Source organism: Euprymna scolopes, chromosome 23 (genome assembly GCF_053919585.1).
Source record: "Euprymna scolopes isolate OS-2025 chromosome 23, ASM5391958v1, whole genome shotgun sequence".
In the NCBI taxonomy this organism is placed as follows: Eukaryota; Metazoa; Mollusca; class Cephalopoda; order Sepiida; family Sepiolidae; genus Euprymna; species Euprymna scolopes.
In genome coordinates, this window is record NC_136504.1 from 65,967,543 (window position 1) to 65,995,183 (window position 27,641).

The 27,641-nt window shown below is 33.1% G+C and overlaps 1 protein-coding gene across 13 annotated transcripts in view; it reads left to right on the plus strand.

Moving 5' to 3' along the window:
- Positions 1-27,641, plus strand: part of LOC145245959 (3',5'-cyclic-AMP phosphodiesterase 4C-like) — a 1,213,142-nt gene that overhangs the window by 507,416 nt on the left and 678,085 nt on the right. Inside the window, exon 1 of one of the 13 annotated variants that reach the window (XM_080107742.1) lies at positions 20,660-21,201. The exons of 11 other annotated variants lie outside the window; for them this stretch is intronic. In XM_080107742.1, the coding sequence (XP_079963868.1) occupies positions 21,107-21,201 (95 nt within the window). In that variant the 5' untranslated portion in view covers positions 20,660-21,106. Of the gene's footprint in view, positions 1-20,659; positions 21,202-27,641 lie in introns of those variants that run through there. One more of the 13 variants, XM_080107743.1, reaches the window with a different exon arrangement.

A 27,641-nucleotide genomic window follows, 5' to 3' on the forward strand; every position in this document is an offset into this window, starting at 1 on the left:
AAACAAAAAAACAAACTTATTTGCAACGTATTTACGTTGAAAAAGAATTTAAACTACAAGCATATTAAGTTAATGTAAATATTGGTTGTAAGTAGAGATGTAAGGGGTCAGACATCTTATTTCAGGCATAAATGGTACTGAACCAGAAGGGATTAAGATTTAAAAAAAATTTTTTTTATTACATTTTCATCCCAAACAAGGCACATTGCCACTTTGTTGTAGGGGAGCTACTATCAGGGACATAGGCATCAGGGGTACTGTGTAGGGAGTTGGGCAGCAAGGTGTCGGTTCACGTTACACTTGAACTTCTGCATGTCAGTACAGTTGGGGAAGCAGGGACCCGGAAGGGAATTCCAAAGTCTAGCTGTCCTGGGGAAGAAACTATTGGAGTAGAAGGCTTTCTTACACCTAGGGATCTCAATTGTGTAGGGGTGGGATTTAGCTGCTTGTCTGGTTTGTCGGGGGTATTTACGTCGAGGGGGCACAAGTGCTTGCAATTCATCAGAGCATTCACCATTAAAGTACTTGTAGAATAGGCAAGAGGGATGCAACGTTTCGTCGATGGGACAGAGGCTGAAGTTTAGATGACAGTTCAGGACCTATCAGATTCGTGACTCTCATTTTAACCTTATCTAGGAGCGAGAGGCTAGTGGCAGATGCACCAGCCCAAATCTGACAACAATACTCCATACATGGGCGAATGGTGGCCTTATAGAGGTACAGGATACTTTCGGGCATTAGTAGTTTTCTAGCACGGTAGAGAGAACCTACCTTCTTCGCAGCGGTCCTGGCAATACTCTCAATGTAATTGTTCCAACTCATGTTTCCTGTGAGCATTAGGCTGAGGAGTTTAAAAGATGTACTTTCAGATAAAGAGTCATTGGCCATTGCTATGGGTGGTAGAGAAGGTTTCTTGTAATTATTGAAGGAAACGAGTTTAGTTTTGGCAGCATTGAATGTGACCATCCATTTATGTCCCCATTCCACTGCAGATCGGAGATCATCCTCTAGTGTTTCTACCATTTCTTTAGATATGTGTTCATTTGTTTTCCTGTCGTGTCTGTTATAGAGTGTGGTGTCGTCAGCATATATACTCATCTCACAAACAATTTTGTCAGGGAGGTAATTTATGAATATTAGGAATAACAGAGCTCCAAGGATAAACCCTTGAGGCACTCCCGCATTTATATCATATTGTTTAGATGTATGACCGTCGAGGACAACCTGGATTTTTCTTTTATCCAAGAGGGATTTTATTATGTTATGTATTCTTCCAGTGATACCATATGATTTGATTTTCCTGAGAAGACCTTCATGCCATACCCTGTCAAAAGCCTTAGATATATCTAGAGCTACCGCTAGAGCTAGAGCAATATCTGGCATTACAGAAGCAGTTTTCCAGCAGGCAGGAAAGCAAGATTCATTAAGGCATTTGTTGTAAAGTTTGGAGAGAACTGGATCTACTTTGGTGGAGCACTTTTTAATAGCACAGCTGGAATGAGATCAGGTCCACATACTTTTGCAGTGTCAAGATTTCTTATGATAGCATGCACCTGAGAAAGGGTGATTTTCAGATCGTCCAGTGTGGCGTCTGTCCGCAAAGGAAAGTCAGGGAGGGGGTGGTTGGCAGGGTCCAGTGTGGAGTTGGAGGCAAACCGACTGGCAAGCATGTTAGCCTTCTCGGTTGCTGAGCAAACGACCTCATGATTGTTGGTTAGTGGGGGAATTCTTGATTGCTCATTATTTACTACACTGTTGTATATTTTCCAGAAGTCACGGGTTCCTAATTTCTGTGCTTTGATGAGTTTTTTAGTGGTTTCAGTAAATTCTCTCTTAGCTGTCGCTATTTCTTTCTTGCTTTCTTCTGGCTTTTATATACTTCTGCCTGTTTGAACTGGACTCATGTTGGTTAAATTTGCGGTACGCATGCTGCCTTTGCGCTATTGCGGCTGCACAAGTAGAAGTAAACCATTGGGGAGAGTGGAGCTTGCTATAAAATTTGCGCGCAGGAACATGTGCTTTAATTGCCGTTTTGAACCATTCAGTGGTCTCATTTGCGCAATGTTCAGCATGAAGTGAAAAGATATTTTGCCATGGGGCGTCCCTGATGAGACCCCTGATGGCTTCCCAGTCAGCCTTTTTATAATATCTTGTTGTTTTGAGCAGTGGCTCTTCAGTTTTGGCTCTAAAGTTTAGAGCTATTTCAACCATTACCACTGCATGATCGGTGTTCCCAAGTGGACTGTGGGCATTCGTTATAGTCATCGGGAACTGTGGACAGAAATAGATCTAGAAGTGATGCGTGTTGTCCATGCTGTTCTGGGAAACGGGTTGGAAACGTAACCATCTGTAATAGGGAATGAGATATAGAGAAGTTATAAATGTCATGTCAAATAATTAACTTTTAACTTATTTATTTTTTAAAAATTAATATCTTGTATTAAAGTTTAAAAGCTCGAAGCCAAGTATCAAAGCCGTATCTATGTTAAAATTAAGCTTCTTTTTTTTTTTTTTCGGCAGTTCCATCCAATCCGGTCGTAATCTTACTTCTGGAAAAAAATAACATGACCGGTGGATGATTACTTTCGTGGTCATTTTTACGATTCAAGTTTCCATTTAACTTCCGGTTGCCCCATCTCCATGTTAAGAATGGCTTTTCTAAATAATAACGTTATTTAAAAAAAAAAAAAAAAAAAAAAAAACACCGGAAAAATTCAATTAAAAACGAAGCAGCAACTGGAAGTGAAATGGAAACTTGAATCGTAAAAATAACTTAACGTAACTTGCTTGTGTACGTTCAATTGAATGATAAATTGTTTTTTTTTTTTTTTAACGTAAATACATCTCGATTGATTAGGAAAACCAAGATAAATTATTTTGGACTAATTTACTGACTGTATATCTTTTAAAATGATGTATATCACAGATAGTAACGTTAACCGATTCAGTTTTTGACATGGCTTCCGCCGCAAAACAGATTGTTTTTTTTTACAGACTAGTTCTCTCGAAAATCGGAAATGATTATCTTAATAACTGTTATATATATATATATATATATATATATATATATATATATATATATATATATATATATATATATTATATATATATATATAATCTTTTTATATATATATATATTATTAAAATATATATATATTATTAAAATATATATATTATCATAATATATATTATCATAATATATATATATATATAAATATATATTATCATTATATATATATTATTTTATATATATATTATCATTATATATATATATTATCATTATATATATATATATTATCATTATATATATATTATCATTATATATATATTATCATTATATATATATATATTTATTATCATTATATATATATATTTATTATCATTATATATATATATTATCATTATATATATATATTATCATTATATATATTATTATATATATTATCATTATATATATATATATTATCATTATATATATTATTATATATATTATCATTATATATGTTATTATATATATTATCATTATATATATATTATTATATATATTATCATTATATATATATATTATTATATATATTATCATTATATATATATTATTATATATATTATCATTATATATATATTATCATTATATATTATCATTATATATATTATTATATATATTATCATTATATATATATTATTATATATATTATCATTATATATATATTATTATATATATTATCATTATATATATATATAATTATTATATATATTATCATTATATATATTATCATTATATATTATCATTATATATATTATCATTATATATTATCATTATATATATATATATTATTATATATATATTATCATTATATATATTATTATATATATATTATCATTATATATATATTATATATATATATATTATCATTATATATATATTATATATATATATTATCATTATATATATTATCATTATATATATATTATATATATATTATCATTATATATATATTATCATTATATATATATATTATATGTATATATTATATATTATTATATTTATATTATATATATACTATCATTATATATATGCTATCATTATATATATATTATATATATATATTATATATATATTATATATATTATCTATTTATATATTATTATATTTATTTATATATGTATATTATTTGTTTATTTTTATATATATATATCATTTATTTATTTTATATACAATAAAAGCGGTGCAGTTTTCCCCCTCTGTATGAAACTACATTAGATTTGCAACCGCACATGGTGCATGCACATTTATTATGTCTAGCTTATTATCAACTCTTTTATATAACTTTAGAATGGCATTACATATACATCTACGTGTGAGATTAAAATATTACGTTATTTCCGAGGAGCGCCACGATCACAATCTCACCATCTATAGAGGAAGTAGATCATCTTTTTCTCCCTGCCTATTCTGTACTACCACTACTCCCACTAGACACCGGCGCCATCTCCACATATTCCTACTCTGCTGGGTTTGTGCCGCTCTTAACTGATAATATCCACATCCAGTTTCAATAATATTTACACTTTCTCATTTCTAAATAATAATTTCTTCCTTCCTTATATCCCATAATGCTGATTGGATGCGATATAGACATTCTTCAATTCTAACATTCGCATCTTCCACCATTAAACGAACGGTTCCACACTTCAAAAACATGCCGCCATTTATTTCCATATCCATTCGCTTCTATTTATTTTTTCTAAATAATCTACATTATCTTCTGATTTTTCTATATTATATGAAGTCATTGCTTGTGCCATTTTATTTTTTCAGCTACAGAAATTTGCGATTAAACGTACATAAACCTCCGCCTTCCTTCATCCACTCCGTCATTAGTGGAACCTCCTCTCTCTCACTCTCTTCTTATTCATTTATCAATTGCCCTCTCCTAAGCTGATTCCGTTAGCCCAGTCGCGTTCCCCTTACTCCCTCCACCCCTACTTTCCAAAACAGAGAGGAGGAAAGACAGATAGATACAACACGCATTTGTGCGTACATTGCTTCATAAACACTAACACCATTTCGATTGTAATATTAATTCGGTACTGAATACTTATGTATGAGAGAGAGAGAGAGAGAGAGAGAGAGAGAGAGAGAGAGAGAGAGAGTATAATAGTGAACTCATTTAAGCAAAACGCACGTATTAAAAAGGTTACGCTCGAGACAAAAATATAATTTGTCGGTGGCCTAGTCGGCAAAACCGTTATCTCACTTTTTACACCAACTTTTCGTCTAAGCGTTTTATGTTCGAGCTTGCATTTTTCTCCTTTTTTTTATATTTTTTTTTTTGCGGGTACTAACTGCTATTTAAATTTTTTGTTACGGGGTTGCTTCAATTTCTTTTCTTTTTTTTCTTTTTGTAGGACACGCACAGGTAATAACTATTATTATCTGTTTTGTTTTTAATTTAGTGCGTACTTTAAGCACTGTCAAACGATTGCGAAGAATGGAGCGCATAATCCTGTAACGTCAGATGTATGTTAACTATACGAAGTATAGAGCAACTAAAGTGATTAATTATTTTTTAAACCTTTTTTTATCTTCTTCAAATTGCAATTAATAATTAATCTTTGTTATAATTTTGTTAGGTTTTCAGATTTACACAGTTTAAGGATTTTTAATATTATGCACATTTGTACATTAAATATGAAAAACGGTTTTACTAAATATGTATAACTGTTCATTTGGTTAATTACCAGTTTCCATACTTATTTGGTAAAAAAAAAATCTACATATCGTAGTGATCTACAAAATGTTTATTTTTCTGCAATAATATTTTTAATCGATTTTTATCTGGCGATAAAATACCTGGCAAGGGTCATGTTTATATTACAACGTAATGTTTCGAAAAAAAAAAAAAAATTGAATACCATTAACATTTTGAATTACTGAAATTTTTTGGGAAGTTTCTTTTTCTTGGAAATTCAACTGATAATCTATAATATAATGATATCAATAATATAAAAACGCTATTTAAAAAAAAAAACATAATACAGGGTGACCCCCCCCAAAAAAAAAACAAAACAAAAGCTAAATGGAAGCCATCTAGAACATATGCTGTAGAACGGAGAAAAAAGGCTATAGACTCTAGTGTTTTGATGTGATATTTTGAATATAAACTAGTTATGACCACAGTTTCATTTCATTCGGACCAAACACTAAGAAACGGGGCCTAATTAGAGTTGGGGCACGTTTTTTTGGGGCCACCCTGTATTAAATTTTTTACTTGCAACTTCAAGGTAAGGTTTTATTTGTATTTTAACTTAAAATTTTTTTTTTTTTTACTTAGTGGAACTTTTATGTTTCATAATAAATAGAAATTTCGATCAATTTAAATTTATTGTGCTCAAATTCCGAAAAAATTAAAAGGGGGGGACGCACTAAATAAATATTTCCCTTCATTTTACGGAAACTGCATTTTATATGTAACTAGCGAGGGCTACCCGGCGTTGCCCGGGTGTTTGGAGGTGTGTGTGGAAACTCCGGGGGGGGGGGATTAAAAATGTTTTGGAAGGTAAGGATCGAACCCGAACCGTTGAGGCAAAGTTGTAAATTAAAGTGTAAAAAAAAAAGAAAAAAAGTGCGACATCAACGATTGCCCCACCGCGATATGCTAACGAAAACACGTTTTAATTTATTTAATTACTTGGATTTGGCAGGTGCCCGTTTTAATGAGTTAACGAGGTCAAGTTTGACTGCGGAATATTATCATTTGCTGCGGGAAAAAGACTAACCCACATGTGGTGAGCGACAAATATTGAATATTTATCTTCCCGAAGTCGAGCAAATTAAATAGGCAGGCGAGCTTCGTTGTTAACTGTGAGATATTACGATTTATATGTGATATAAAAAGTTTTAAAAAGCTGTTAGGCGAGCGACCGCTTCTCTGAAAGAAGCCTTTTGTAGACATACAGAAAAAGCGAACACACATACAAACATACATACATTTTCGCTTTTATATCTATAGATTTCATTCAAAAATGGATAAGTATCGAAAATTTCTCAAAAATCTTACCATTAGGTATGTTTTCACGTTCGGAATGCTTACTACATGGGAACATTATTTTAAAGCGTCAATTATGTAAACACGATTTTCGTCTCGCAATTTCATTATTTTCGTACGATTGAAAAATTAAAAAAAAATTATTACTGTTTTTTTTTACACTTCTTTTTTTAAATGGTACAAAGACTATATTGATAATATTAAATTATAATAAAGTTACATCGTGTTACATATAGAGGGGTAATTCTGCGCTGAATTTTTGAGGTGCCTAGCGTATTTTAAACACTTATAACTAAGATGTATTGCTTTGTTTAAACGCAAATAGTTCACTAAGCTTAATAAGCTGTTTTCGCATCATTTCCACCAAATTTATTTTCTTACAGGTGGGTACGTATATCTACAAATATCTGCGAAAAAGTTTTCTTACGCGTCTATATTAAATTTCTGTTTCACAATTTTTACTGTTGATTATTTTTAGAAGACGTTCTTTTTACATTGTTTCTTTTTTCTTCATAACCGTTTACATCGCATCGTACAGATGAGTACAGGAATTTAGTTCCTTTTAAGTGATAGATGGTTCGAGAGTATTTAGCCACCTAAACTCCAGTATTGCTAACAAAACTACCATATCCTGAATCATACCCTGCCCGCCAGAGTAGTATGCACGGGCCCACCGACACTACAACCTACAAATTTTTCTGTTCGGTTATTTTCGGACAACCCACCACAAAATGGGGTATCTATTCTGAAAGCCGTTCTACCATGAGGCGGTTGCGGTTGGGAAACAACAACAACAACAACAACAACAACCGTACTTTAATTTTTTGCGCGAAGGGAGGGGGAGAGGTTACCACCGGGCAACACTGGTTAACGGGTCCTGCTAGTTAATTTATAAAAGTGTGAGTGACGAGGAAATGCAATTTAAGGATCTGCTAAAATTCTAAAGAAGCCATGTATCCCCGCTTTCGTAGAATCGCTATTAGGTAATCACGTAGTTCCCGACCTATTTAATTTTATTGAAAGACAATATGCAGTACCCCCCCCTAATATATTTCAAGTGATTTTAATGATAACAGTTTCCACAACACAACACAACACAACAGGAAAATTTTAAATGATATTCTAGCATTTGTTAATAACACCGTAAGTAGCGTAGAGGCAGGAAACACGTCGACGGACACTAACGGGAATCGTGTCATAATTTTATTAATTCAGAAATGTGTTTATTTTATTCATTATTCAGTTTTTTTATTGCATGTACTTCCCCCCCCCCCCCACCGCGCCAGTAAAAATAGCTTGACAAAATGTTATAGATCCGTTGAAAATTAGCCCGTTCTCGTTCACTGAAAAAGAGAAAAATAAATAAAGAAAAAGCATATACCTAAGAAAGAAAGAAAGAAAGAAAGAAAAGGGCCGTATTCGTGATCGCTGGTGACACGAGTCAAATCAAGTCCTCATACGATTGAGTGTAAATTCAATCGTATGAGGACTAGGCCTACTTATTACTATCTAAACCGTTGTCAACAGTATAGCGAGTTTTACGAGGCCACGAAAAAAGATGTAAAAATAAAAGGAATTAATTTGTTTAAAAAAACAAAAAATTAGTTTGACAGCGTTAAAAAATGATTAGGAAATGATTTATAGCTAATTGATTCGTCAGCGAGAAACATTAAATTTTCGTTCAATTGTAGAAAAATGGTTTATATGCCAAAGGCGTATTTACAAGAAGCGTAAAATGTCTGTCCAGAATTTCCTCCATAAAGAAAGAAAAATCTGTATGATTACGTAAATTGATAAAGTGGTTTTGATTTTAAATAAGATAAAATTTTATGGCTAACCAAGGAGCAACTGTCTCGCAACGCCATTTTGAAATCAGTCTCAAGAAACAAGGTGGCTAACTCTACATAATTCAAACTTGCGATATTTTTATTGTAATGCCAACGAATTCCAATTGATCGCTTAAAATTATTTTATTTATAAAAATAAAACCACTTGATCAATTTACTTCAATCTCTTTGGGAATCGCGGATGGTCATAGGAGAGTTTTCTTAACAAAGAAAGACTGCCATTTCGTCTTTTCTGTGTTTATCGATTGCATTCCCGATCATCAATCATCTTCACTCGAATATAAACTGCTGTAAGATTTTCGGTAGTCAAATGAATTTTCTTACCTGTACATTATCCTAACTATATCAACAGTCCAGCTAAATTGAATTCACTTGTTCGTTGTTTGTAAGAAGGTTTTTATTTTCCTTTCGCGTGTTTTCATTAATAGACAAACGTTCAAATTGGAAACAATACAGTCTCTTTAAAAATGCGAATAAAATTAGGGCACATACACTTATGGCGGCAATTTAAAATTAGAAACCTCCATAGCTGTGTGTAAAACGTCAGCGCTTTACACAATAACAGCAACGTCATCATTTCGTATATTTACTATGTGTTTACTATTTTCTGAGTCAATTTCTAATGGACGGGCATTGGCACTATAAGGATTAACAAAAGTAACATTTTTTTACTATCGGATTTTCATCTTTACATTGTAAAACAAACAGATTTTTTTAACGAACTACACAGGCGAGAGTTAATAAAATACAATTAATTTTAACGTCTTCTGTTGACACTTATGTATATAAAGATAATGTTGCTTACAGGCCTCCGTACTTTTTTGGAAAACGCGCAAAAAGTAAAGATCGCCTTCTATCATTTTAAATAATCAAATCAAAGCGATTTTTTAGGTCGATTTGGGTTAGCAATTTTTATTATCTCAAGAGTCATATATTTTATTATATGAATATATTTCTTTAATATTGGAAACCTGTTATAATAAAATCTTTGTATGAACTTCATATGGCGGAATATTTGAATTTAATATCATTTAAAGCTTTCTAAAAATAATTATTTTTTAGAATTCTGTTTTTTTTGTTTTGTTTTTTATAATTCACATAACTATATTACCAAGAAAAAAATCACCAAGAAAAGTGTTTTTTTTTAACATAATAATATTGATTTAATGTCCAATTTTATTTACAAAAAGGTAAATGAAATAAATAACTGAATTTATATATATATATACATACATATATATATATATATATATATATATATATATATATATATATATATATATATATATTAGCATTCCGGATGTTTGGAGGTGTATGTTGAGCATAAAAAAAAGTGGTAGTAGGAAGGCAGGCTCGAACCCGTACCGCGAAGGAGAAAAAGAATGGGGGGGGGGAACGTGACGTCTTTGCTGTTACGACCACCGCCAAACCAGAAGTGACGTAGGTTTTAATTAAGGCTAGACAATCGAAAAGAGGGGATGACTTTCGACAATATCGGCGAAAAAAGCGACCCCCCCACTGTAGAAAAGTGTCAGTTAAAGGTGAAGTAATTAATGCTTTTAGCCAATTTTTCGATATTTGTCGTCTGAAGGGTCAAGCTTAAAAACGATACTGATCTTGTGAAAATCCGTCGCCTCTGTCGAAAGTTTTAGGTAGACATACAAACATACATACATATATTTATATATTGGTAGCTCAAATTTTCGACCCAAACTGATTAAAAAGCTTGTCCTATCTCTGAATACCCTTTATGTAAAATTTCAAATGTTTAGACCAGAAATTGTCTGAGTAATTTGGTAGAGACCGCAGAGGTCAATTTCTTTTTTAATTTTGACCCCTATTATGACCCCTTAACATTTATTGTTTTAGGCTCAAATCAAGTTATTAAGCTAGATCCATGTCCAAGGAACCTATATCTAAAATTTCAATTGTTTATACTCAAAATTGGCGGAGGAGTTTGGTAGAGTTCTCAAAGATCAAATCGTTGAATTTTGACCCCTTAACAGCCAGCTTTCTGGCCGAAAATGGGTTAGAAAGATTTTCCCAAATCTCAATACCCTGTATATCAAATTTCGAGTCTGTAAACTGAAAATTGACAGAGATATTGTGTAGGGAAATGTACACAGACAGACAGACACAGACACTTTCACATATATACAAGCATTTCAGCCCGGCGTTGCCAGGGTGTTTGGAGGTGTATGTTGAGCAAAAAAAAAAGAAAAAAAGCGGTCAATTTTTTTAACTTTGACCCCTACTATGACTCCTTAACATATATTGTTTTGGGCTCAAATCAAGTTATAAGTAAGATCCCTGTCCAAGGAACCTATATCTAAAATTTCAAGTGTTTAGACCCCAAATTGTCGGAGCAGTTTGGTATTCTCAAAGGTCAAATCGTTGAACGTTGACCCCTTAACAGCCAAATTTCTGGCTGAAAACCGATCACATAGATTTTCCCAAATTTCAGTACTCTGTATATCAAATTTCCAGTCTGTAGACTTAAAATTGACAGAGTTATTGCGTAGGGAAATGTACACACACAGACGCACGGACAGACAGATACAGACATGTTCACTTTTATAGATATATAGATAGACTAGCATGGATGTCCGGCGTTGCCCGGGTATTTGGAGGTGTATGCTGAGCAAAAAAGAAGGGCAATTTTTTAAACTTTGACCCCTATTATGACCCCGTTAAAATTTATTGTCTTAGGCTCAAATCAAGTTATTAAGTTAGATCCATGTTCAAGGAACCTATATCTAAAATTTCAGGTGTTTAGACCCCAAATTGTCGGAGGAGTTTGGTAGAGTTCTCAAAGGTCAAATCGTTGAACTTTGACTCCTTAACAGCCAAATTTCCGGCCGGAAACGTATCACAAAGATTTTCCCAAATCTCAGTACCCTGTATATCAAATTTTGAGTGTGTAGACTTAAGATTGACAGAGTTATTGCGTAGGGAAATGTACACAGACACACAGACACGTTCACTTTTATAGATATATAGATAGATAGACTAATATCTTAAACAAAAATATAGACGCATACATAAATATATATGGAAACATTTTTTTGTTTACTGTAAAGATTTTATGCAAATATTATGCAAGTATAAATCATGTAAAATATATGCATGAATATAATTACACGTAATTGTTAACTCTAGATGATCATCCCATGAGAAACCGAAAGAACTAATAGGGAATTAATTAAAATGAATGTTTAAAAGAATATACAAATTAGCTAGATCTTTTGCTAGTGAATGCATTTCCACAACCCACATATAAGAAAATTGTATTTTCTTTTTAAATAAATAGAAAGAAGGGTTTTTAATATGAATATCAATACACACAAAAGAAAAACGAATTTATAGGAGCATAGATATATAAATTATTTGATCTTTTCAGCTTTAAAAAATGTTAAAATTTTTATAGACCTACATTTATTTTGTTTAGTTTTCGTAACATGAAATATAGGGGGGGGGTAGAACACCTAAAAAAAAAACTCTAATATATTTAACGAAACCTACTTTTATCATGTACGTTTATTTAATAATAAATAAATATCGAAAATTTCAGGAAAATATGACTATTTGATTTTAGCTAGACTTTTAAAACATGGGTATGTCTACGGCTACAAAAACATCACTACATAGAAACGTCATTTTAAAGCATCGATATTGTAAACACGATTTTTGTCTCGCATTTGCACAATTTTTGTATGCTGTAATTTTTTTTTAATATTAACAGTTTATTTACACCCCTGAGCAAACACTTGTGTGATTATGCAGTGGAGTGGGTCCAGTGTGTATGTATATCGTTGCAGGTTTGGTCTGTTATGCCGCAACACAAGACGATATTTAAGCATTGCAGGGTCGCAGCAGGAAATCTATATATCTATAAAAGTGAAATTGTCCGTGTGTCTATGTGTGTAAATTTTCCTACCAAATTACTTAATTGACAATTTTCATCTACAGACTCGAGATTTGACATAAGAGGTATTGAGATTTGGGAAAATCTTTTTAATCGGTGTTCAGCCAAAGATTTGGCTGTCAAAGTCAATGACTTGACTTTTGAAAATTTTACCAAACTCCTCCGCCAATTTTGAGTCTAAACACTTGAAATTTTAGCTGTAGGTTCCTTGGACACCGATCAAACTTTTTAACTTGATTTGAGCCCAGAACAATAAATGTTAAGGGGTCAAAATTAGGGTCAAAGCTTTTAAAAAATTCGACCTCTCAGCCAATTTTTGATCTAAACATTTGAAATTGTACATAAAGTGTATTCAAACATAGGGCAAGCTTTTTAATCGGTTTTTGGTCGAAAATTTGGCTACCAGAGGGGTCAAAGTTCAAAAGATTTGACCTTTGCGGTCTCTAGCAAACTTTTCAGCAAATTTTGGGTCTAAATATTTGACATTTCACATCAAGGATATTCAGACATGCAGCAAGCTTTTTAATCAGTTTTTGGGTGAAAATGTGGCTGCGAAGAGGTCAAAGTTGAAAGAGTAGACCTTTGCAGACTCTACCAAACTCCTCCGCCAATTTTTGGTCTAAACACTTTAAATTTTAGATGTAGGTTAACTAGACACGCGTCAAACTTTTTAATATATATATATATGCACATAAAGTTATGAGCAGTACGTCGTGCCCGAGCAAAGCTTGGCTGAACTGCTAGTATGTTAATATATATCTGATAGCACGACGTTGTAGACGCTCAAGAAAATCAGAAAACACCTTGCCAACTCCGGCAAACACTAGAAACAAGTGGTGGCGAAACATTGATTTATAGTAGACTAGTCAGTAAATGCCATTCATGAGGAATTTGGTAACTCAGGATACGCAACCCTATTGGATACATGAGACAATTTGTCATCAAATCTAAGATTACTAGATATTATTACTCCCATAATGTTATGATATTTCGAGAACTACACAAATGTGTCTTGAAAGCAAATCCCACAAATAGGGACAGAAGAGACGCATCTAGAGGACAATAGCGCAATTGTTTTTGCTGTGTTGAACAGCATACCTCAGAATCGTGTCCACTCGGATGCAAAAACAAGCAGCGACTGCAGGTATACCAACCTTATATAAGGGTCGGCGTGTGCCATCTGCATAAGACCTTGGGAAGAGAGGTTGTGTGCGTTTTTGGCGACTCTTCATTTTTACATTTTATGTGTACGATGGAACTTTTTGTAACTTATTGTTGTAATGTTATTTTTAAAACTGTTTTCACACAAACTTGAAAAAAAAATAGCGCAACGCAAATATGCATAGCTTGCAGATAATTATCTTATGTAATTTTTATACGGTGATTCACAAACGTACTATGTATTTGCTTAGTCCTATTAGTTACGTATATTATTTAGAATGATATGAATTTATATAAAAAAATTTTTTCTATCAAACCCGTCTTATCTAAATACTTTACTTGACTAAAATAGGAATTCACAAATAAAAGAACTCGCTGGTATAACTAGATAGGCATAGCTTGTGCGCGCGTGTCTATTAGTGGCCTGGCAAGGCCACAGGTGAGACAACCAAGCCAAAAAAAAAAAAAAAAAAAAATGAATTAAGCAAAATTCATTCCAAAGCGACAAAACGAAGTTGGCCTGCCAGAACACTATATATACAAATGTAGGCAAATTTGGGCATATTTTATTGGATTGAAAATATATGAAAATTTGCAGGCTTTTTGAAGATTATAATACTATTCTATGGTTAAAATTTTATGACAATTGGTACAAAAAAAAAAAACTGTATTTTCAAACAAATAAAATATGCCCAAATTTGCTTACATTTGTGTGTGCATATATATATATATACACACACACAATATCTTGTAGGCTTCAGTTTTGCTGTTTCGATTGTCTTCTCCGTAAATATATATAATTCAACTGATGCTAGTTACATTTTTTAGGCATACGCCAACATGTAGATGGATTTTAATACTACTGCTAAAAGAAAGATCCTCGGTTACGACCGAAGTCGTTTTATACGTGCAATAGTAGAACTTAATAACAAATTGAGCAAACATTTATAAACACCAGATTTTTTGGTAGGCATAATAAATTTGCCGTTGGGGGGGGGGCATTATTATACTTCGCTAAAGTACCCCGCCCTGAGATTTTGCTTTCTTTAGACGATTATTACCGTTTTTTTTTTTTCATACTTACGTTCGCCGCTAACAAGGCATATCGCAACTTGGACGCAAGGGGCTACTATTTGGGACCATGCCTAGAAAAGATTAACAAGATATTAGTTTATGTTACATTTAAACTTGTACATATCAGTACAGCCAGGGAAACAGGTAGTAGGAAGGGAATTCCAAAGTCTAGTTTTTCGAGGGAAGAAACTATTAGAGTAGAAAGCTTTCTGGCGTTTAAAGACCTCAACAGTGAAGGGGTGAGATTTTGTTGCTAAGCGGATTTGTCGGAGATATGTATGTCGAGGAGGCATAAGTGCAATGAGTTCATCAGAGGACATTCTATTAAAATATTGGTAAAACAGGCAGATGCAATATTGCGACGATGGGACAGGGGTTGGAGCTTAGTTGACAAAGTGGGAACTATTAGATTGAAAACTCTTTTTTTTTTGGACACTATCGAAGAGGGAGAGACTAGTGGTAGATGCACCAGCTTAGTTGTGGCAACAATACTCTATGCATAGGCGAATGGTAGCCTTGTAGAGGTACAGGATATTCTCAGGAGTGAGTAGTCTTCTAGCTGGATAGAGGGAACCCACCTTCTTTGCAGCAGCCTCCGCAATGTCCTCAATGTATTTGTTCCAGTTCATGTTGCCCGTAAATGTTGAACTCAAGCGTTATAAGGCAGAATACTCAGTTGGGGTGTTATTTGTCATGGATATCGTGGATTTGTTATTATCATTATTTGTTATGAATTACGTATGAATATCTCGAAAAATTGAGCTAAAATAAAGGAAAATATTTTAGAATTAAGAATCGGGGATCAGTTTCACATAAATTAAGATGATCTCCCATTTACAGGCCATTCTAGCTGTTTTGAGGCAGTTAACCATTTTTTATGGGAGATAAATTCGCTATCTTTTTTTTTGGGGGGGGGGTCTACATTTTTAAAGCAATTACTTGTGATTGTACGACATTTCACTCGAACTAAGTATTGTAAACAAATTTATCCCGGCCATTTACGTTAAATTGATATGCGAAACTGATACCCATTCTACATTTAAAAAATTGTTGTTGTTTCCATCAAAATATTCCGGTTGTTCACATGTAATCGCCTAAAAGAGTTGAATTTCAGTTTTGGGGTGATGGTGGTCCTGGGATGATTCAGCTGAGGATGTTAACCTACAAATATATTCTTTTTGATCGATTTTCTTTCGCATATCCCAAACTAGTGAGACATTTTAATACTACTGCTAAAAGAAATAATTCTCAATCACGGCTAAAGTCAGTTCTTGAGACGTGAAATAGTAGCAGTTAACAGCAAATTCGGCAACCATAAAGTAGATAATAACTCAATCTCTTTAACTTTTTCACTTGGGTCAAAATATAATAACTGTTCTGATACTACACATCATCTTTTCTGTCTTAGGTCAGTGAAGAAGAAAGCTTTTTCTGAATTTTTATTTTTGTCCCAATCGCGTGTTCCCTTTTGGGGAGCTGGATTTTCCCTACATTTAAAAACGTATTTGTTTAACTTTGTCTTTGTGGAGCGATAAGTAAATAGAGACAATCAAATTGCTGTTTTTTTTTAGGAGGGGGTATGTAAATATGATGTTAATGAGATTTGTGCACGAATGCAAACTCCTCTCTACTTGTTTAATGGTTTTTTTTGGGGGGGGGAGGGGGAAGGGGTTACAACTTATCAAGACCCGAAGGCCACTCGAGGATAAGGGGTCAATAAATGGTAGTGAAGTAATCCTTAATGATGTAAATTGGGTGGAATTTGATTATCTATGAGGACGACTCAACAGGGACTTGTTTACATTAGATTTGAAGGCAACCCTGCTGTATTTAGCCGGGAAGCATGCCAGCAGATTTGAAGGCTACCCTGCTGTATTTAGCCGGGAAGCATGCCAGCAGAATAGTGTTCCAATTTTAAACCCACAAGCCAACACCAAGTAGACTGCTTCTTTTGTTCGTAACGGTCATAATAATAATAATAAAAAGTCAAGTAAATCTGTCTTGGGTACAATTTTATAATTGAAAATTATTGGTATCATTTTTGGGTTTATTTGGGGATAGACATAAAACCGAAAAGTGTGAGAGAAACAAAGATATAACAAATAAATTTTATCAAAGACAAGTTACTCTATAATGACAGACATCCAACCAATTAAATATGACATTTATTTCGTGGATTTCTGTCATTATTTTTTATTTATTTTCGCGTTTTTGACCGATTCTTGTGATTCCAAAGAAGAGAGCATCATGGCGCCATCTTTGTTTTAATTTTAATTCAAGCGTTCAGCAGTACTTGCTTTTCACACTTCAAACACACTTTAAAATCAGTTAAAACGTCAAAAACTTATCCAGGTAGATAGAAAAGTAACTTATCTGGCCTTTGATATCGGTTTATATATATTTCTTTATTTATCACGTTTTTGGTTTTTTGTCTATTCCCCCTTAAAATTTTCTGGGTTTGTTTTATGATTCAGAGATTCGAAAACGTGGTAAAAAAATTTAAATATATAATAAATAAATGTTACCAAAGGCAAGATAAGTTACTCTTCTACCTAACTGGCTAGTTAGAATCTCCGTGGATTGTAAAATAAACCCAATTTTCCTTACTACGATTTTTAGGAACAGTTACAGTTATTATGAATTTGCAAAAGCAACCATCAAGGAACGCGTTACATTCCGTTACTTTTAAACCGTAATTAATAGAATATTTTCAACTTAAGATATACAAATACTAAATCTCCATGAATAATATATAAGGTTAATTAATTTCCTAACATAACATTTTGAAAAGGCTTTTTGTGGCAAAGCACATTTTATGTTGAAAATTGTCTGAAATTTTGCTATTAACTTTAGTAATTAATTACATTTTTATTTTTCGCGCGATTACTCAATTTTTTAGAATTACTCAAATGTTTTGTTTAAGAAAAATTATAATGTCGCATTTTCCATGTTTTGTTATTAACGTTATAAAACTTTGTTACATTAAATAAAATAGCTGAAAAAAATTTTTTTTTTTCTTACAATTCTTAGGGCGCTTCTACACTATTAGGACGAAATTTCGGAAATCGTAATACTGAATTCCACATGAAAATAATGGTATCAACGTATTCCTTGTATTTTAAAGATGATTATATCCAAAAATTACGAAAATCGATAAGGTTGAAAATTATTTATTAAAGAAAATAAAAAATAGAATTTGATGAAAACGATCGTAAGACACATACAGGAGAATTCAAAAGGGAAGTAATTTTCTGTTTTGATTTAAACAAGATGGCGGCAATTTTTCACCTGCTAACGCGATTAAAGTTTTGTTTAATAATTCAGTAATATTCAGGTAATTTCGACTGCATAATTTGGAAGCTATCATTATAATTTAAAAAAATCAGTAGAAACCATTGTTTTTTTTTTTATATCTGAGACCATTGTTTTTTTTTATCTGAAAACTCAATTTATCGACTACAAAATTTCGTCCCAATTCTGTAGAAGCGCCATTCTTAGTAAAAAAACAAACAAAGTTACTTCCCTTAAAACAATGAGTTAAGTCTCTGAATTGCTAGATTCACCCACTCCCACTAAATCATCCTATTACCTATTATCTACTGTTTTTAGGCAATTACGTGTGATGAACACCCTGAACATCATGTCATTAAGAAAGAAAACACACACAAAAAAAAAAAAAAAAAAAAACCCTCAATTATTTCAGAATTTAGAGTTCGGGTGAGTTTTGCATATAAATTTAAGGTAAAATGATCCACTTTTCCTGTTAGCGAGAGTAATCAGTTTACGGTAAATTTATATAGGAAGCTGATCTAGGTGTATCAGAATTTTTGTAGGAATTTTTGACACCCCTAACACGAAACTGCGAATAAAATATAAAAAAACTCGTAATTTCTCTTTTAAAAGTAGGTTGTTTATTTTCTTTATGGATTATACTTCCAAAATAAACTATTAAAGTTGTTTTAAAAGTAATAGAAATATTTTTTTTTTATTTAAAAAAAAAAAACAGTAATGAATTTTACGAACTCAATATTTTTTCCATTTTTAAACTTTAAAAATCTATCAAAATTTTTCTATTGATTCTATTTTTTACGATATTTTCAGGGTCAATGTGAAAGTTTATGTTCTTTCCAATAAACCGAATATAATATTTTAGACAAACGTTTTTTTTAATTCACGCCCCTTCCCATTTTCAAGTGTCTATTAAAAAATAAATAATTAGTTACTCACCAAAGTGTTATATATCACAAATTGAAGAAAAAAAGTCAATAAATAATATATTCAAATTTTAAAAAAGTAGTGTTTTTTAGAAATTTACCTGTAAAGTTCGAAGTTTAAAACCTTTTTTTTTTTTAAACCACGTTGTTTGTTTTTCTTTTTATTTTTAATGAAACCTTGGTCCTTGCTCCTTTAATTGAAAAAAAAAAAAAAAAATAGGGCTTGAATTACATTTTTCGAGTAGTTATAAGCTTGGAAAGACAGGGGGTCGAATAATTCACGCCTCCCATTTTGAAATGTCTATTAAAAAGTAAATAATTAATTTACTCACCAAAGTGTTATATATCACAAATTGAAGAGAAAAGGTCAATAAAAAATATATTCAAATTTAAAACAAAAAAAGTAGTGTTTTTAGAAATTTACCTATAAAGTCCGAAGTTTAAAACCTTTTTTTTTTAAACACGTTTTTTTTTTTTTTTTTTTTTTTTTTTTGTGTGTGTGTGTGTTTTTAATGAAATCTTGGTCCTTGCTCCTTTAATTGAAAAAAAAAAATTAGGGCTTGAATTACATTTTTCGAGGAGTTATAAACTTGGAAAAATGGGGTGGAATTAATTCCTATTTTTCACGAAATTTCTGACACACCTAAAGCTGATCCCTCACTATTAATTCTAAATTAGCGTTTGTTGCTTGTTTTCTTCGGTGATTTTTCACTTACTGAACCGAACCGCGCTATTTTAAGTAGTATTTTTTGAAAGTTAAGTTAAAGTTTTACGATTTCTTTTTTTTTTTTTTTTTTTTTAAATATTTTTATTAAATTGTAAGGTGAAAGTACAGAATTGTTACAAAACACTTTCTTCTCTCCATAAGAATGTCTTTCTAAATAATGACACTATTGTTTCAGCATGGACTTCTTTCCACTACGTTTTTTTTTTCAATGTGTTCGTACATAATCATGTAATTACCCAAGAAAAGTAGAATTTCTCTCTTTTTTAACAGGAGGGTTTAGCTGAGGGTGATCTACAAATTTACCAAAAAATAAATGAATAAATAAATAAATAAATAAATAAAATCTCATTTTTAATTTTCCAGAGAGCAAGGGGGGGGGGAGGTAATTAAAAAATAATAGTCTTTTTTTTTTTTTGCACTTGTGTTATACATTCAAATGAAATATATGTATTTTTATTTGGTATATTACGATTAAATTTTACCAATAACTAAGTTTTTCTACGCCAAACGATACACGCATGTTTTTTTAGTTCGTCCTTTACTCAATTTGCCCTTTCTTTCTTTCCCATGTTACCAAAACGTATGGGGAGGAGGAAGAAGAGAGAAAGCAAAGCGGCGGGAAGCTTTTCCTTTGATTTCCTTACTATCTCGCCCTCCATTCATTAGTTTTTGAACATTGTGTGTGCCGCGTTCGCATTTCATCACGCTGGCTCGACTCTTCTTCTTTCGGAAGATACTGGCATTATTACAACAGTACCTGTCCTTAAAAACTGCTAATTTCTTACTGTCGTGATTCTGGATTTTACCCAGTGTGACACATTTATTTATTTTATTCACTAGCGGATTTACTAACTCTAAAAAAGAATCTAGCAATTTTATAAACTAGAAAAACAAAAACAAACAACAATAACAAAACCTGCGTTCCTGTATGGGCAGTTAACCGTTCTCCGTTGGTCAATGGTCTGTCCACTTTTATTTTTGCTATTTAAAATACGACACCAAAATCCCATTTTGGTCCCCTGGAAGTTATACGCACCTCTCAGGATACATTCAGAGATTTCTTTAAGTTTTAAATCATCTTTCAAGGGATTATTATCTACGAAAAAGAAATGGAAAAGGGTACTTATCCAAAAGTGATTTTACCACGGGTTTTAAGCACTAGTGCCCTTAGAGTTGCCAAACAGAGATATTCTTTCTGGCAAAGGTAAGTATTTCTTTCGTTTCGAAATCTCAAATTATCTGGTTACATAATTCGGAAAAAATAAAAAAAATACTGTTACAATAATTAAAAGTTACATTCTATATTTGCTAGGCATTTTTTTTTTTTACATTTTTTTTTAAGCACTGTTATTTATTTATTTATTTATTTAAGCGTCATTATTTATCTATTGATGCTGATATCCTTTCACTTTCATTATTTAAAAAGAGAAATGCCCGTTTCCCACTACCAACGTTAAACTCAGTTTAACGTGTGTGCGTGGGGAGGGGATCCAACTGTTCCGGGGTGAGGGGGGGGGGCGGGTCATACTGAAAGTGTACAAAAATACTCGTCGGTATCCCTGGTAGAGGCGCTTTAGACAATCGAGATTTCCTCTTTCTCGAATGAGGAGGTAATGCCTGGGAAGGCGTACCTTTTCATCCTGCCAAAAAAAAAAAGGGGGGCGGGGGGGATTAATGGTTGGTTCAGTCATGACAACCCCTATGGATGTCAAACTGAAACTCATCACTTTGATTATCTTGGATTTTCAACATGGGGATTATTGTTTTACTTGATCGGAGGCTTTACACCGCCCTCTCTCTTCTTCGGGGAAGGAGATTTGGTTTATTACTGATCGCCTTGCGATAAGCACTCCACGGGTCTGATCACGACAAATTGTTTAGCCCTTCTCCCTTTTTAAAAAAAATTTTTTTTTTTTTTATTCCTCCATCTCATTATAGACTGGATTCATCTTCCTACATACACAAGATCGATTTTTAATGTTAGGAAAATCCAGCTCCGTCCTTCTCCAAAAGAGTTATTCTCGATTGAGACAAAAATAAAAATTACCCCAATCTGGAAGGATTTCTAATGCACTGACCGAGGACAACAAATATGAAGTGTAGTATCAGAACAGATACTATGCTCATAGCTGGAAGAGCAAAGAGAAGTAAGAGTGTGGAAGCGTGAAGTTCTGAGAACCTCACTTTCACACTCCGTGGAAAATACAGAGTAAATATGTCTATTTCTATTTCATATTTAATTAAAAAAAAATATATCGGTTTGATAATTTAGCGATAAATTAATTGGGCTTATAATGCAATTTTAATTATATTTTTTTTTATGTAAATGCCGCTCCTAAAAATTCTTTTAAGAAAAACAAAATTATATTCAGCGTTCTTAGTGGTATTCACATTGGATTTGTTTTGTGAGTGACATGTGTGAAATATTTTTTGTAATTATTGAAGACCACAAAATTTTCTGTTTTGTTTGATAGTATGTTTATGTATGTGTGTCTGTAGAATAACAAAAAAGTACTTCTGCAGTTTACAAAACGTGCTGAAGTAATATTATTTAAAATCACATTCTTAACGGAGAGGAGTGAGGGCTTTATTAATTATTCTGTATGTTCACCTGGCAATTTAATAAACAAAAGATACCGTAAAAATTGAATTTAACTTGAAAATCTGATCAATCTGCGCTAGAGTACCAACCAAATGTTGGTTTAGGAGTATTCAGGTTTGCGCGTGCAAAAATTAAATGCGCGCGTGAAAACAATCATAGCAACCCGTGGAAACAATACGGAATACATTGGGTGGTACTGAGGTAACTCTTACACAATTTCACTTGGATCCTCAAGATTTTCCGTCAATTATGGTTCGGACTCGACCGGCAATCGCCGGATTAAGCCGAGCGTTGTTCAAATGTTGAAACGAAACATTTTTTTTTTTTTTTGTATAAAAAATGTAATTTTAAAATTGTTTTTGAGTTATGGGGTGGGGGAATTTTTTTTTTTTTTTAAACATTTTTGACAAAAAATAATTTGTACATTTTCTTGAAAAAACCCCCCAAAATTTTCCGTACTTTCACCTAACAATTTACGGTTTTCATCAGGGTTGCGGAGTCGGAGTCAGAATTTTCTATTCGACCGACTCCTTAAGTCCAATAAATTTATTTTTTATGGCTTTCCTGTTTGGTTTTATCAATTGCACAATTTAATAGTTTTTGTATGGTTTTACTTTTTTTTTTTTTTTTTTTTAGATATATCATATTTTTGTACTTGTTGCAATGCTTCTACTTCAAGATATTTCGGTCCATTGGATCCCTGCAAATTCTGTCTAGACAGCTGTTTTCGTTTTGGTTGTGACGTCACACAGGATCAATGAAAATTTGTCTTTGAGTGAGATCACTATGGATTACATCAGATAACAATTGGATCGTAATCTGAAGGTTATCCAGTTCTTGAATCAAATGAAATTTAGCAATTGGATTAGTCCGGGATCGACCCGGAATTACAATCTTATCCGAAACCCTCCCCCCACCAAAAAAAAAAAAACCGGCCTAAATCAATAAGCCCTTTGTAACTTTTTCCTGTTTTTCCTCTGATCCATAAAGGCAATGTTATCTTTAAACAAATTTCTTCTCTGTATAATGTGTCTTTACACCCCTCTTATGATGAGAAGCATTTGGCTTCGAAATGGCATGGTCTAAAGAGGTTTCTCTATTCCTAAATATTGTATTCCCTTTTGAACTGATAGCATAATAAAATTTAATCGTAAATTTGTTATCCCTTTCTTATCTTAACTTATTCTAGAAAGCTGGTTGGTTGAGTGTATGTGAGTATATTTATCATACAAGTGAATGTTAAACTTTAAAAAATAATATACATGAATGAAAAGTATTTATAAAATGCTTGCTGACTAGATGTGGGAGGCTGGTATATGGATCTGCAGAATAGATATCCACATAGGAGTCAAGGAGTCGAGAGTCGGAGATATCAAAAGATTCGGAGTCAGCATCCTAGGAATTTTAGGAGTCAGAGTCGGACTTTTACCATTCGACTCCGCAACCCTGGTTTTCATAAAACAATTCATGGTGCTGATGCACTTATTGATCCGCGCTATTCTTTAAGGTAAATATCCAGATCCGCTACAACAGAACACCGACCACTCTAATTTGTTTTTTTATAGGTAATTGAGTACGCTGACAACGAATCTGATAGTCAAACTTGGGTCAAATTTACCGTTTGCATGGTATTAACCCCTGAACCCACGAACTACTTTCCACCATTTTGCAGCTTTCGTTTACGCTACGCGCGTGCGCTGCAGCATGAACGACGGCTTCTCACATGGCGTACCGTACCAATCAAAAAATTACGGACTGACATTTTTAGTTAAAGAAAAGTACAACAAATTGGGGGGACCTTTTTTTTTGTCTCACATAGTTTTTAATGCGGTTTACAAAAACATAAGCACCAAACATCTTTGTTTTTCATTCTTTTTTTGCGGGAGGGGGATTCAATTATAGAACTTATGTGGCTTAATAGGTGCTTCTGCAGTTTAGTTAACCGTTTTTCCGTAAGTAACGCAGTGCGTTACGGTGCGTTACTAACGCACCGACATTTACCAATTAGAACACCATTTAACATTTTTAGAAGATTTTACTGTTTACGTTGGGGCGCGGGCGGGGGGGGGCGGATGTGGTGTTGGGGCGTTACTTTTTGAAAATTTACAAATTCTATGTTCCAGGAAAAAAAAAACCAGATAAATTAACCCCCCTCTTTCTCCCCAACTTAGAGTGCTTTCCTTTTGTTTTATTTCTTTTTCGGCTAATTTTCAATTTTCCACCCAAAAAGTGCTATAATGTATTTTTGAAAATTAGAAAATTCTATATTCTGGACAACCCACCCCCCTCCCTCTAACGTAGTTTGCTTGGCGAAGCCGTCGTTTATGCTACAGCGCGCATCCGCGTAGCGTAAACGAAAGCTGCAAAATGGTGGAAAGTAGTTCGTAGGTTCAGGGGTTAATACCATGCAAACGGTAAATTTGACCTAAGTTTAACTATCAGATTCGTTGTCAGCAACCTCAATTACCTATGAAAAACAAATTAGAGTGGTCGGCTGGTCGGTGTTCTGTTGTAGCGGATCTGGATAGTTACGTTTTTTAAATAGTATTTTCAAGTTAAAGTTTTATGATACATTAAATTGTAAGGTTAGAGTACAGAATAGGTACAAAACACCCTCCCCATGTTAAGAATGACTTTCTAAATGTTATTTCAGTACGGATCAATATGTTGATTAGTACCCAATTCATCTTTTCTTATTAAAAAAAAAAAGTTTAACGCTAATTTTCTTTACCCCCCCCCCCAAATTAAGTTTTCTTGAAAAGAAAAAACTGTACTTTCACCTAACAATTTACGGTTAAAAAATCGGTGCTAGTGCACTTGCTGATCCGCGCTATTTTTTTAAAATCGTATTTCCAAGTTTAATTAAAGTTTTATGATACGTTTTTTTATTCAATTGTAAGGTTAAAATACAGAATAGTTACAAAACACCCTCCCCTCCCCATAAATAATAACATTATTATTTGAGCACGGATCAATAAGTGCACTCACTGCACTAGTACCAAAAATCATTTTTTCTTGAAAAAAACAAACTTTTGTTGATGAAAAAACAAAATAAAAAAACTCTGCAAAGTGAAACTTTTCTTGAAAAAAAAATATTCAGTAAATTTACAATAGGTTTTTGTTATTTTTTATTTATTGTATTTCTATTTTTTTCCGGTTTGTTTGTTTGTTTTGAAATTCGTCTGCGTCTGTTAATTTGCTCGGCTTAATCCGGTGACTGCCGGTCAACTCCCGAACCTGAACCACAATTGACGGAAAATCCTGAGGATCCGTGTCAAATTCCGCAGGAGTACCCATTCGATAATAAATGTTCCAGTATCATAAAACCACTTGTCGGCGATTAATTAAAAATCAACTTTTTTTAAAAGTTGGTACTCTAGTGCATTTTGATCGAAAACTAGGAAACTGCAGAAGATTTTATAGGTGTATGTATTACATCCAGTCCTCCGGTTAGAATCTAATGTAGTATCTGTTTTGTTCAGTTAGTTCTCATCTTCTCATGCATTACCCCTTTGAATGAGGTGGTATCTCTCTCTCTCTCTCTCTCTCTCTCTCTCTCTCTCTCTCTCTCTCCGAGAAATATGACGCGGGTCGAAAAGTAATATTGAAGAGTAAGTACCTATTTACTATGCCTCCCCACGGGACAGAGTTAGACACCAGGGTCGTTTTTTAACGTGGAGAAAAGGTACAAAAATAAAAATTGTCTCAGTCGTGAAGGATTTCTCCTCCACCGACAGAGAACAAGAAATAGAAGTGCACAACTGTAGCATCTGAAGAACAGATACTACACTTTGATCTTAGACTCGGAGAGGAGCACTCTGACCTGCAAAAAATGCCTAGGTAGCCCCATCAGCATTCCCCGGTATTTGCGCCTAAGGTGGTTTTAGCAATAAACTCACCCTTCTCAAAGAGAAAAGGCAAAGACTGGCAGAATGGTCCTCCTAGAACTGCACATGGTCAGCATCCTACCACAATCAACAGGAAAGAGGGCATTTCAGAAATAGATTTTTTTTTGACTCGGCACCAAATCGACAGTCTAAACTTTAGACTTGAAGAAAAAAAAAACAGCGACGCCAAGGCGCAAAAATGTGAATGTGAATTGAGTGCGAATGAATGTGTGTCTGTCCATAAACTAAATTGTACGTAAAAAAAAAATGTACCTACTGTTTGTTTGTTTTTTTTTGTTTTTGTTTTTTGTATTCATTTATTCCAAACAAATTGTATGGAAAAAAGTTTATTTTTTTCTATTAAAAATGTTCTTTCTTTCAACAGGTTTGACATTTTTATGCGTTTTCTTGTGTTTAGATTCTAAACACAAGAAAACGCATAAGAACAATGAAAAATGTATAAGAGAAGACACTTGTTAATTAATTACTGATCGAGTTGTCGTTTTTGTTCCACGAGAGGAAAAAAGAATGTTTCCCATTTTACAGAAATAAAAGTTCATTTATTTTATTTCGTCTATTTTTTTTTTTTTTTTGCTTTTTGTTCGAATATTTTATTTATTTATTTATTTTTGTAACGGAAATTAGTGTCTTTTTTTTTCAGCGATGATGCACTGCAGTATATCGCCGATGCAGACATTAAAACAAATCTTGAAATCTTTGATTCTTTAAAAACTACCATGGCGTTTCCTCTCCCCTCCCAGGATTACAGTTGTTGATTCTGCTCGGTGTTCGAGATCCCCCCCCCCCCCCGGCGTTACTTTTTTCGATGTAGGAACAAAATATTTAACAAAGCTTTCTACTCTTCTCGAGTTAAGAATAGGTTTTTAAATGACGCTACTATTCTTAATAAGGGCGGGACAGTGTGGGAATTAATGAAGAACATTTTTCCAATACCGCCACGTCAGTCTTAGAACTAGTGTTAAGATCAATAAAAGGCGTAGTTTCGTTTCCATAATGGTCAATGATCGGACATATCCACCACCACCGAGAGTCTCTTGATGGTGGTGGCATATATCACGCTGCATTGATTATACGGCCAAGTTTTCTTACAATCTGTGTTGCTGGTTCAAGACCTCGGCAATGAATACTCTCCCA